The 13,273-nt window shown below is 39.9% G+C and overlaps 1 protein-coding gene across 3 annotated transcripts; it reads right to left on the bottom strand.

The window, feature by feature from the left end:
- Positions 1 to 1,819: 1,819 nt before the first annotated feature.
- On the bottom strand, positions 1,820 to 13,020 carry hsd17b4 (hydroxysteroid (17-beta) dehydrogenase 4). Of its 3 annotated transcripts, none has more exons than XM_030768375.1 (24): positions 12,883 to 13,020; positions 12,166 to 12,219; positions 11,767 to 11,874; positions 11,414 to 11,473; positions 11,200 to 11,221; positions 11,050 to 11,096; positions 10,887 to 10,971; positions 10,381 to 10,568; positions 9,588 to 9,679; positions 9,471 to 9,495; positions 9,118 to 9,246; positions 8,342 to 8,448; positions 7,796 to 8,032; positions 7,455 to 7,506; positions 7,282 to 7,353; positions 6,177 to 6,280; positions 5,809 to 5,874; positions 4,213 to 4,282; positions 4,013 to 4,119; positions 3,728 to 3,814; positions 3,425 to 3,511; positions 3,146 to 3,284; positions 2,835 to 2,962; positions 1,820 to 2,664 (listed from the first exon to the last, which is right to left on the bottom strand). In XM_030768375.1, the coding sequence occupies exons 1-24, from the start codon at positions 12,938 to 12,940 to the stop codon at positions 2,575 to 2,577; spliced, it is 2,214 nt and encodes a 737-aa protein (XP_030624235.1). In that variant the 5' UTR covers positions 12,941 to 13,020; the 3' UTR covers positions 1,820 to 2,574. The 3 variants fall into 3 exon arrangements, with proteins under 3 accessions (XP_030624235.1, XP_030624245.1, XP_030624253.1); XM_030768385.1 differs by having other exon boundaries at positions 7,796 to 8,026; XM_030768393.1 differs by lacking the exon at positions 12,166 to 12,219 and having other exon boundaries at positions 7,796 to 8,026.
- Positions 13,021 to 13,273: the final 253 nt, after the last annotated feature.

The raw sequence follows: 13,273 nt of genomic DNA, 5'->3' as shown, positions 1-13,273 counted from the left end.
AGGTGTATCTCAAAACATGTAATCTCATATTAGTTCAGACTTTTCTTTTTTCCAGTACACTAAGATGAAGTAAACTTGAAAAATTTTAATCACGAAACAATATGATATTGTCATACAAAGCACTTTTTTTTTGTATAGAGATCAGGCACACATAAACCATTTCTCTGCACATTTTATAAATAAAATGGCTTCCAACTAATCTACTTGAACCTCAGATAGCTAGACTAGAAGTTTTGTCAAGGACCTAACACAAGAGCAGCAATCTGTATAAGTCATACTGCCAAAGCAGTCTAATATTGCCTTCAGCAAATCATTTTGTGGCTTGCATCGAAGCTGATGGGTTCGTGATTAGCCCAAGTTACCAAGATGACACGCCGTTGTCAAGACAGCCTTGTAGTTCATTAAGAATGAATGCAGTTAGCCTTAGCACAAGAATTACAAATGATATGGCTGTAAAAACAAAACTGGAGAAACTGGAGAAAAGCATCTTGACAAAAAAAAAAAAAGATTTTATTTCCTGTTGTAAATAATAGTAACATTAAAACATTTGAGATTGATTTACTGTTTGATTATCCTTAATGTATACTTTATGAAGACCATTTTTGTTTAAATGGAAAAAAAAAAAATATTTATGAATAGGATGTCAGTCATATTAAAATTCACAGTTGAAGTTTGGCATGCTGTTATGGTTTTAGAGAGGCTTTTTGCTTTCGGGGTTCTGTTTTTTTTTTTTTCGTCGATTTTTGTTTTAGCACGTCATAACATTTATCACAAGCACAAACTGAGCGCAGATGCCAGTCATGGAATAGGTACATTTTAAAAATGATTCAAAAAAAGTGCTGAACGCTTCCTGTTTCTTTTTTATTTAAAACATTCATCACTATAAGATTTTTCTATAACTTTTTTTTTTTCGACATTTATCTCCTGATTTTGTATTTGATCAGTAAAATACTGTATCAATACCATATGTAGGGGCAAAGTATATGAATTGCATAGCTAGGTGAAAATACAGAATCAGCTTGCAGTTATTACGCGTAGTTTCTAATGCTTTTTTTTGTCCCCTTTAATCTCTCAAATGTGAATATGCGCAAATAAATCTAATTTTATAATGAATCCATATATTATTGTAAATTTGACTGTATAATAAACATATAATGTAATGATATAATAAATCAAACTGATTGAATCTTTCGAATGAAATGTTTCTGAACATAATTTCCTTTTTTTTGGGGGGGGGTAAGTCTGTATCTGTGTGAAGATACAGTTGCAGTATCACACAATGAGTCATACGCAGTTTTTTGGATTTTAAGCTGACAGCTATACAAAGACTGGAAGTGTGAGAAGTACCTGCTCTGCTGTTTTGTTGTAAAATGGCTCTGACTGGCAATCTTGCCAATCACCATCAATGTTATTGACGTACAAGTTTGCAGTAAAGAAATTTTTGCAACTGTAGCAAGAGACAGGTCCTCTAGTTGTAGGTAGTTGTGGGGAATGTAGATGTGCTGTGTTTGCTATGTTTGTTTTCATCGAAATTTTTAAGGAACTGTTTGAATTGTATGACTCAGCACAGGCAGTGGACGGGTTTTGTACGAATTAGGGAAACTCAAACCTTTTGGAGACAGCATTGTACTGCCAACAATACTTTTCTGTATCTTCTCTCTTACTGCACTCCAACACTTAGTCCTTTTGATTTGGCCTTCGTGTGCATTATTCAGTGTGTTTGAGTTGGCCTAGGGCAAAAGCCTGCATATACTAGAACTTCAAGAGGACATCTGGCCACTTCAACGCAAGGAACATTCAACAGACAAATACAACAATATTTCGTGATAAAAATTAGTTGCCATATTTATGAACAAAATTTACTACAATGAAGTTATTAATATACACTGCTGTATATTAAACATATTCAGAGGCCCAAGTATCCCTCACAATGATGTATATTACTATGATCAAAACATGACAATGGCAAGGACCTACACGAGGGACCCGGACATGCTAACATGGGGAGAAAAAAACAACTCCAGCAAAAAACAAACGAACAAACAAACAAAAACCCCTCCGCAGGCTTCCATATCTCAAACATAGCTCTATGAATTGTTGAGAAATGTGAGCGAATCACAAGTAGTGTTTTAAAATTTGGTAATGTCATATTGAAATAACACACCTTTCACTGAGGAAACAGTGTTAGGAAATCATTTTAGAAAACAATTTGTTAAAAGGTGTTGTGGCAATGCAGAAAATCAAAATATCATGAACCCAGAGTCACAAACGGAATATGTTAACTGTTACAACACTAGAGCTAGAGTCAGGGCCAGTGAAGCAACGTTACAATACAGATAACACTCGCTGACACATGATTAGAAGAGAAGACCTACGGGAACTCAAAAACCTCTCTCCTTGTTCCCTCCTTGCACCTGACAGAACATTCATTACTGTTTAATCCGTCCAAGTTTCTCATTGCAAACAATGATTCTACAGTATCTGGCCCTAATTACCGCGCCCGGGCACGTCATCGACAAAATGAAATCTCAGGTCGCCCTTCATTTGTTTTCCTCTTTAAGCGGGAAGAGGGCTCTACAGCTTGGCGTAGTCCTTCAGAATTGTCTCCAGCTTCTGGCTCAACATGATATTCCCTCTGATTTTCAGCTTTCCAGCGAAGAACGCCTGCGGAAGCGAGAAGCAGAGAGACCTCGTTGATCTTAGAAGAAAAGGATTAGCGTCTCAGATGAGTCGCGACACCCGCGCATTTGCATGAGTCAGATTTGTTTCTCAGAGTCTCTCTGACCTTTTCGGAATGGAACAAAACAATAAAACAGGGGGGGGGTTGGACTTACCTTCTGAGGATTGAGTTTCCCCAGTACAACCTCCATGAAATCCTCATCAGATACTGTAAATGTCACGTCGGCTTTGCCGCTGTACGGACCCTTGTGGAGGGCACCGGACCCCGTCTTCAGATCGATGGCTGAAAGTAATCATCGGAAAAGAACAATGCTGTGATTACACATGAAGGATAAAGCATTATGAAAAGTCTGCCAATCAGCATCTAATTCTTTATTATGTGAATGCATTGTACTTATATTTGTGACTCTACTTGCCTCTTCACAGTTATAGTATATATGTATGTAAACACATATATATTACTTACTCCACTGTGCAGCTATCTTGCCCTCTTTGATGATTTCCCACCCAAAAATGGCATTGACTTTCTTCACGAGTTCAGCTCCCATGTCCTTGATCCGACGCCCGATCTCAGCGAACACCAGTTCGCTCTGGAGACCCCCGGCCTGTGTGATTCCAGCAGCGGGTTCAATGACAAAATTTCGCTCATTGTAAAATGGTCATTAGCAAGTCATACTCTTGGCACATCATGTATCGTGTACAGCTAAGGAATCCTACTGTCAGTGTATTGGCATGACTTCAGTACCTCCACAGAAGCGCTGGGGGAATCCACTGGGGCTCCGTGTAAATCTATATAAGCTCCAGCCAGAACAACAGCTCCTGTCTCCTTAACCTTAACAACCATAGCATAAAAAAAAAGAATCACTTCAATAAAAATATTAAAGGAAAACTGATTGATGCAGCTTCAAAAAGACGCAGCACTAAAGCAGATTAATAGTGTGTAAAATTCTTAGCAATCTCTTTGTCACGATGTGGAAGTGAAAGGCCTGTTTTGGGGTCATTATCATTAGATTAAAGTTATATGGAAGAAAGACCACAGGCTCCTCACTTTGCACTGGAAGTGAATCCTGCTGCCCTCTTTCCACATCTCTGTCAGCAGAGACTGCCCTGGTAGCACTGGCTTCACAAAGCGCACCTACAGATTAAAAAAAACAAACAATCGAAGTGTTTATCGAAAGTCAAAACAAAGGAGAGGAGATGAGTATAGAAAATAGAAATGTTTAAATAAAAATGATAAAAATAGAATTTTTCATACGCTCAGAGCCTGATCTTTGTTTACAATACAAAGACGGTTACTCGGCTCTGAACGTACGAACGTATTCGCACGTCCTACTTTTATCGACTTGAATCTGGAGACGTCGTTGTCCGCGTACTGCTTCAGAACGTGGCGGGCGGCGAAGCCAAATGAGCACAGTCCGTGAAGAATGGGCGATTTGAATCCTAGAACCATTGTTAATTATATTAGCAAAGGACAGTTTTAAAACTAGTGCAGTTTAGAGGTTCTACTTCATGGTAAAACGTAGCACCACTCACCTCCCATTGCTGCAAAGTTGGGGTCTATGTGGAGAGGGTTCCAATCTCCACTCAGTCTGTACAGAGCAGCCTAAAAGTCAGAAAATAAAAAAAAAAAAAAAAACGGTTTCATTTACCTAGAAAGCTCAATGAAACAGAAGCCAGGACGTAATTCTCTATATTGTATTTGTGTTTAATAATGCGGTAATGTCATTAATTAGACTCATTATGTGCATGATATTTACATTCAAATACTAATGAGATTCATCATAAATGCCACACAGAGTTTGGATTCAATTACTATTCTGTTGAAGTCTAATCTAGAGCTGTAAAGTTTTTATTCCAATATCAAATATTTTTAAAATGTGTTATTTACTATGCTCTCTTTATTACAGAGGCTGTTTGCCTCTGGGTATCTTAAACTTGTTAGGACTGTAACTGCAGTGTAACTATAGTTACAAATAATGCAAAAGAACCAGTAGCATTTCTGGGGCAAACTAAAGCAAACCGTTCTGACAGAAAGACCGGCACTTAAGAAACAGCCTTGGAATACAGAAACAATTTCCCTCACAAGTATCCTCTACTTATCTACCAAAAGTCTAGCGGATAACTGCCCATATATGCAAGCCACAGAACTTTTGTATTATTACTGAGCTGTTATCATAATCATTAATAGAATAGTGGCTATGTTTCTTGTTGTACCTTCTGTTCTGATTTATTTTTAATCTCCTTAGCTACGTATTACACATCCTGCTTGTTGTGCAAGAGCAACAGATATTTTTAATTGACTACTTTGATGTTCATGCCAATAAATATTACAATACAAAGATGGTTACTCAGCTCTGTCAGAGACTTGGTCCATGCTGCATTGGGTTTTTTTTTTGCTTTTATTGAATAAGAAACATTGGTTTAAGTGAAAGATCTAACAGAACCTGAAAAAACATAAACACATCTAATTTATAAGTGTAAATTATGAATTATAGTGTTTGGCCCCTGCACAGGTGGAATAAACTACTCTAGCCGCAGATAATTATGTGACCGCTTCCTAATTCATCGATTACCGATTTATTTTTCACACTATGCTAGATTTATTAGTCTCTTTTGACACGACAGCACGGTGGCTCAATGGTTAGCACTGTTGCCTCAGAAAGGACCTGGGACGGCCAGGATTCGAACCCAGGACCTTCTGTGTGGAGTTTGCATGGGTTTCTGCCGGGTGCTCCAGTTTCCTCCCACCATCAAAGACATGTATGTTAGGGTTAATACTCCTGTCAGTGCCCTTGACCAAGGCACTGGCAAAAGAACTGGAGTTGGTCCCCAGGTGCTGCACTGCGGCTGCCCTATGCTCCTAGCATGTGGGCTCATTGCTCCTGGTGTGTTTGTGTGCTCACTGCTCCTGGTGTGTTTGTGTGCTCACTGCTCACTGCTCCTGGTGTGTGTGTATAGTGTGCGTATGGCTCAAACGCAGAGGATGAAATTCCCCATGGGGATCAATAAAGAAGTATTAGTGATGCCCAAAAACAATGTCATAATAAATGATTGGTGCACACCAAATACGCTGACCAATCACTGGCCAAGTTGCTGGTTTTGTGCAAACTAATGTAACAGAACACTTGCCTGATCACTGGTGGTTGTGTCCACCATCACTGCATCAGGAGGCCTCTTTGGAGGATCGGCTGTACTCTACGAAAGTAAAAAGAAAGATATTCATGTTTCTAAAAAGCAAGAAAAAAAACTTGAGCTAAACTTGAGCTAACTCTACCCACCCCCCTCCCCCCCAAAAATATAAATCATAAGTTAAATATGTATGATAATTATAGTGTAACAAGACAGCAAGTGACTAGAATGGTTTAGAGAAATGACGTAATGCTTCTAAGAAAACATCTTTGAAAACCTGCAGAGTGACAAGGGAAATCTGGCCCTGTTGAAGTAATTACTAAATCGAAATAAACAAATTATTCGTAAGGAAAATATAACGGTATTACCTTTGCTTTATCAGATGTCCTCTTCCCTCCAAAACCTCCAGCCCCCACAATGAACAGCGAGAACTGATTGTAGCAAAGGAGCTCTTCCCCGCTGTAGGTGTGGACTATTAACAAAACGCGAAACAGGCTGAAGTAACAGTGAAGTATCTACACTAACGTTGCTGATTAAAGGTTATTTTGCATGTCATTCATTTTTTCAGTCTCATTACCTTTTTAAATATGTAGTCGTTTAATTCATTGTTCTAATAAAATGAGGCACGACCCTTTTTCGTGAACCTGAGAATCAGACCCAAGCAACCAGAGCAAAGCAGAGTAACCTGTGGTGTCGCTGAAAGGATGACTTTTATTGAAACGTGTTATATGAACTGCTGTAAAATGGACAGAAACTTTTACGAGGGATCTGACAAGTGAACGTTCGATAATTGTCTGACACTTTGGAGAGGGATGCCGCTTCGGCCGCCGGAGCCTTCTCAAGGATGTCGGCTGCGTCGCGGTAATTACAGATGAACGACGGGGAATTTTTAAGAGCAGATGTGACCTTCACATCTGACAATGACCTTCAGCGGGAAGTGGAAGCATTTTTCCCCATGTGTGCCTAACCTATCTGATATAAATCATATAATTATGTAAGCGCAAGAGTGTTTTAATGTACAATTAAACAAACTGCTCTAATAAAACACAAATTAAAACCTCAAAACCCAAACCAATTATCCACAGTAATGGAATTCTGTCTTCAAAAGAACCAAAGGCAGAGTTCACAAGCGACTTAACTATTCTATATATGATACACCAAGTTTTTTTTTTTTTTTAAGAAAAAGCAATACAGAGAATACGCTTCCTAGTTTTTTTTTCTTTTCTGCATTTAGTCATTTGGCAGATGTTTTCGTCCAAAATGACTTGAAACTGAAACACTGAAAACAGGCTTAAAGCAACACATTTCAGTACACAAAACTAGAGCCAAGTACCACTCCAAGAACCGTGCACGGTTTTAGTTAGACCATGTCAGGGTGCAAAATTCCTCTGCTACGGAATAAAAATGCCAAGAAAAACCTGCTTATGTTCAAAATCCATTCCAATTACAGGTGAAGAAAAAATGAATTCTCACCATCCAAGAGAATGACAGCACCCGATCCTTTATCTAGGACATCCGCAATTGTCGCTCGTGACGTTAGCGTCCCTGTAAATATGGTTTTTTTTGTTAGTGGTCATGTTAAAATGAACTATAACGTCAAATTATTATTGTGGTAGTTAAGGAGAAATTCACAGATAATGGAATACCTGAAGTGGGTAGTGGTTTAAACAGCTCTAAATACTGTTCTCCATGTAGAAGCTGGAAGAACATGGTACAAGAACAAGTAGGAAAAGTTTTGTCACATAAAGCAATCAAAAAAAAAAAAAAAAAAAAGCATCACTTCCATTATGTCATACTGTCCTTACAGATACAGGCTGGGCGAGATAGCTGTAATAAAAATAGAATAATTGCCATAAATCTACATGTACTAGACGCTCCACAGATAGAGGGGGGATTCCAAACAGATTGATGGCAGACGTGGTATAACCAATAAACGGGTCTTAAATCAACACGTGCACATTATCTCGCTTTGCTGGACGTCCCTCACCCTGGTAAGGTCAAGGTTGAGGCCGGGAACGGTGCTGAGTCCGCCCTCCATCATGGAGGCTTGTGCTGGAATGACACCAAACGTGGGGAGACAGCTGAAGTCCTCGTGGCCTTCGTATAGAAACTTGAGGTGGTCGGGTTCTTTGGTGGACATGCCCACTCCCAGAGCATAGAGGATGCACTGCATGTGTGAGTAGGTGAACGTCATTCCTGGCAGCTGCTGTCCAACGGCCTCTCCCTGCCAGAACAAAATGCGGGAGACGCCCATCACTATGACTATAACTTCTACTCTGACATTACGTTTTTTTTTTTTTTGTTCTGCTCTGCAAAGACTGAGGCAGACTTTTCTATTGTATCAAATTTTGATTTTGGGATTTGGGGAAAAAAAAGGATTCCAGCTACGCTTCATATACAAGTTGAGCACTCTTATCTAACTATGACTTCATATTGAGCTTTCATACCATACACCGAACAATATCAAATCACAGTTACTGATTTTCTGGTGTTGAAATGAACTAGATACAGCTCTTATTAATTCCATACTCACAGGGTTGATCCCTGATGTTGTTGAGGCCATAGCACTGGTTGGATTAGGTGCTGCTCCATCTCCAGCATCCACTTTTGACAGCACCTCCACCAAAGACTGCAATGATTCTAGATTGGGGGGGGAGGGGGCAAAGGATATTAATTAACACCTCAGTGCTTTTCACGAAACAAAGGGAGCAAACATGCTCATACAATAAGACACACAAATGATGAGCACTTCAAAGATATTTTAATGAGCTTCTCCTCCAAGGATTCCCACCCCCTCACATCACATCCTGAGGGCGGGCAGAGAGCGGATACAGAGAGAGTGATGATGATTACGTGTTGCCAGTATTTCATCTTCGTGTGACCTCAAGCACCCTGTTCTCCCACTTACTGCAGATTCCCTCATTCCCCCCCCCTCCCCCCACCACCCCCTGAGTATTGTGTTCAAAGTCAACCAAACTGATGAGTTTGGTATTCTTCATGTAATAATGCTGCCAATGCTTTTATGTGGCTTTATTGTTTTTCTCTTCGGCAGGGCATAAGGCTTTTCTCACAGGTGGAATACCAACTAGCGCTGGCATTACCAAACCCAACAGGATTTTGTGGGGGGAAAAAAAAAAAAAGATTAGAGGATTCCAGAAAAGCTTTCATAATGCTTCATTTCAGTAAAATGCTGTATCTAAAAAATACAACCTTTTGAAAAAAAAGTACATTTCAACATTTTTTTTGAAAAAAAAGTACATTTCAACATTTTTTTCCTTTTTTTTTTCAGAAATTTGACTTTGTGGTTACCTTGGATGTTAGCTGGCTTGCTGGCGTTGCTGAAGTCACAGATCTGATCCCAGTTGTCTCTCACAGCCTCAGGGGTCATTTTCTGGTTTTTGTGTCGCAGGATGCCGCCTTGGGTCCTCTCCCAGCGCACTGTGCACACACACAATGAGCTGAGTCAATAGTGTCTGCCATACATGCCGGACCCTTGCTTTCCAACTCCTCTGTTTGAACTCTGTCTCACAATGGAGGCACGCCATCAGACAAAAACTGTGCCTTTTTCTCTGTGTATGTCTGCTATTTCTGTTCGGCCAAACAAACACGGGGAAAAACATGAACGACGCAGCTGCCCGGAAAGGCAAACTGAGGACACTTACGTTTACCGATCCAGCCGGCACCGACCTGAGAGGAGTAATTAAAAGAACGGGGTGTGAGTATATTGGCAAAGCACTTTAAAATGATTGAGTCGGACTTGCTGTTGAAATGTTGCGCACCTCGAACAGGCTCCCGTTTTCCCGACACTGCTCGTGACAAAGCCAGAGCACGAGCGGAGCAACGTACTCCGCTTTCAACGACGCCACGAGATCTGAAAAAATAATCCATTTACAAACACTGACAACATGCGTGGGACAGACAGCTCAAAAGAACACACATCACTTGGTATAACTTCACGTTCTTTTTTTTGTCCTCTATTAAATCTGCTCTTTCACATACAAGCTGTAAAAAGGTTATTTGACACATTCTATTACATCCAGTGCAGCTCTGCTTTGTTTGAGAGGACGTGCAGTGACAGCTGCTGAAGAGGTTCGGACAAAGAAAAAGGATGAAAATCGAAGTTTGGTAGAGGGGGAAAAAAAAACAAAAATAGTGCAGCACAAGTCGACCATACCCAGGAGCATGAGAGGAAAAAACGTGTACGTGTATTTCCGCAAAACCTATCAATTATAATCCATCGTTTTCTGTTTCTGTTCTCTGCGCTCAGCTGTGTATCTATATGCAAAAACACAACTACAGCACTGAGCAGTTAAATAAACTCACCTTTCATTCATCACATCACTGTGAGGAAAACACATCTCAGGGTGGTTTTCTAGTCTTCTCTAGAAAATTCTAGTTTTCAAGTTTTAAGTCTCACATAAAGCAAACAAAATATACCAGAGGGTGCTCGAAAAACTCCTTCAGTTCTGTTTGTCCTATTGTCTGCTTTCTATTGCTGAGCCAAACAGATTTTTATGCACGCGCTCACTGAGGAAGAAATATATGTTTGACAGTTGTGCGGTGAGACCTGACCTGGAGGCATGACTGTCTCCGTGAGGCGGGAGCCGGCTGTTGGTGCAATGGTGTTACAGTGGATGTTGTATTTCTGGCCCTCGATGGCCAGAGTGTTGGCCAGCCCCAGTAATCCCAGTTTTGCGGCGCTGTAATTGGCCTGACCAAAGTTCCCATAAATCCCAGCAGCTGATGATGTCATGATGATCCTGGAAGAAGAAATGCCAAACTGTCGGAGCGTCCTCTCAAACACACACGTGAACGTCTTTTTCAGTAAACAAACGTAATCGAAAAGTTGAAAGAGTCAGAATCCGAAAACAAAGCATAATCCTTCCAAATAACAAACAAAAAAACGAGAATACATGTAATTGCTTAGTCTCATTTAATGACATGGACCTTTGATGTGTCTTGGATTTCTGCAACATCGTCTACAATTACAACTAGTACAAAAAGTAGCACAGCACATTAGCATCAGCCAATGATTACGCGGATCAGGTTTAGTACCCAGTAACTGAGCATAACATTACCTTCCAAATTTCTGGTTCTTCATGTGGTTCCATGCAGCTCGAGTGACTTGGAAAGAGCCCCTCAGGTGAACTCTATGAATGAGGTCTGATGGAAAGAGATCCAAAGTTACAACCTTCATATGACACAAAGGGTCTCTCTTCATTAACTTTCCTCAGAACTTACCCCAGTCCATGTCACTAGTTCTAGCAAAGGATCGATCTCGAAGTATCCTTAATGTTGAAAAAAACAAAAAAGAAATGTTAGGGTATGTCTCTTGCAGAAATGAGAATGAATTACGCTATTAAAATACAAAACAAAACAGAAAATACATACCCAGCATTGTTTATTACAACATCTGGAAAGGAGAAAACAAATATATATTTAAAAAATTAAATGTCATGTCACAATTTGTACAATAACATCAGCAGTCTCCATTTGGTTTATGACTCCAAATGAATATTCTTTTGAAAATACTGATATTGTGACTTCATATTTTATCTTTCATAGTATTAATGATACTTTCATATTTGTGAAAGCCAAACATTACCTATCCTTCCAAAAGCATCTAGGGCAGTTTGGATCAGTTTTTCACCATTCTCCACTGAGTCTGCACAAGTAGAAAAGTTGAAAAAAAAAAACATGACCACCACATTTCTAAAAAACACTTCAGTAACTGTAAACAGATCTCCGACAACGAAATGACACACCGTTTCAGTTTTACCAGACATTTTGCTTGATCCCAAAGCAATGCTCTAGGTCACTCTGACCCTTATTCCATTTACTCTAGTTTTCAGTTACAGATACCATGACATATCACTGGATCAGTGGTTTTATATTAGCTAAAAAAATACACATTAAGCCAAACAAATCACTGCTCCATGAGTCAAATCAAACACCCACCATAGTTTGCCACAGCTTTGCCTCCTTTGGCCTTTATCTCCTCCACAACCTTATCAGCAGCTGATGTGCTTTTCCCACCTCCCTTGATGTCTCCTCCAAGGTCATTCACTGCGTAAAAAACAGTGATTAGTATGGGTGTAATGTTTTGGACTGAAACCAGAAACAGTGGTTCTGTAGTGCTCAGTTCAGTTCACACTATGTGTCTCATGAACTGTTACACCTCTAGTGAATAGGTTCTTGGATCAAGAATAAATTCTTCAAAACTGCATATTACTGACTGAAACCTTTACGAATGTAGTAAAATACAGAGATTAGAAGGAGGGAAGATTTCAAAAAAATAAAACAAACAAACAAACAAACAACAACAAACAACCTGTCACTTAGACAGTCTTTGCTTACCAACTACTAAGGCACCCCTTTCTGCAAAGGCCAAAGCATACTCTCTCCCAAGTCCTGCAGAGGGAAAAAAGACCAAAGGTCAAGGCCTACAACAACACTACCAGACAAGTTACTCAGGCTTTACCAACACAACACCAATCCACTGTTGTCACACTGATATTAGCTGTACTGCAGGTCTTACGTAATCACTGACCCACTGCCTCTCGTAATCTTAGTGAACTACAACTCATAAGAGCTCGAACATGACTGTTTCGCTATAGCCTTGACACATGTGCTAACAAAAAGACTGCATGATCATTTCACCTTTATCTACCAGCTAATACTTTACAACATCAGCCGTTTGGCGATATGTCAAACCGCACAGCCAACCTTGAGTATTAACTGTGTATGGTTTATCTCGTATTCTTACTCTAAGGACGCATCACAGATCGAACTTTGATCTACAAAGAGACTGCAGCTCGTGCTGCAACCTTTGACATTGAAACTCGCAACTTCTCACAGTAATCTAGCAAAAATAAGTGGAGACACATTTAGTTAAACAGCACAGAGTGAGCATTATGTTTAGTTAACATTTTCTCTAGATATGCGATGAAATACAAGCCGCGATGAAGTACAAGCAGCTAACCCAGCCAGGTTAGCAAACACAGTATACTTTAGCAAACAGCTAGCCAGTTCAATAAGTGGAAACATTTCTCGGCTGGCGTTTACTCTACTCACCCCCACCCGCTCCTGTAACAAGCACTACCTTTCCATCAAAGGACAAAGGCACAGACATGGTAAGTGTGATCTCTTTCTTCAGGCTACCTCCAGGGAACCAACTCTGTCACACAGGTAAGGTAAAATAGTTTACTTGCCTTGACACTTGCCCTACTTCCGCTAAAGGAGGAGCTTTTTGTCTCTGGAAGACATACGTCTTTGTATCAACCAATCACATATGACTATACAATGGAGCAGGCACAATAAACCAATCTGCTCATACATGTCAGTCCCAACCATCACAATGGTAGAATATACAGTAGTTTTTATTTTACCGATTTATGACGAAAAATTTATATAAGTGTTATGCAGTTAGTTTTCATGTCACTACGAACTTCATCAAAGTGTTGCA

The sequence above is a fragment of the Chanos chanos genome, chromosome 1 (assembly GCF_902362185.1).
Source record: "Chanos chanos chromosome 1, fChaCha1.1, whole genome shotgun sequence".
Classification (NCBI taxonomy): Eukaryota; Metazoa; Chordata; class Actinopteri; order Gonorynchiformes; family Chanidae; genus Chanos; species Chanos chanos.
This window is presented reverse-complemented; position numbering and strand designations above follow the sequence as displayed.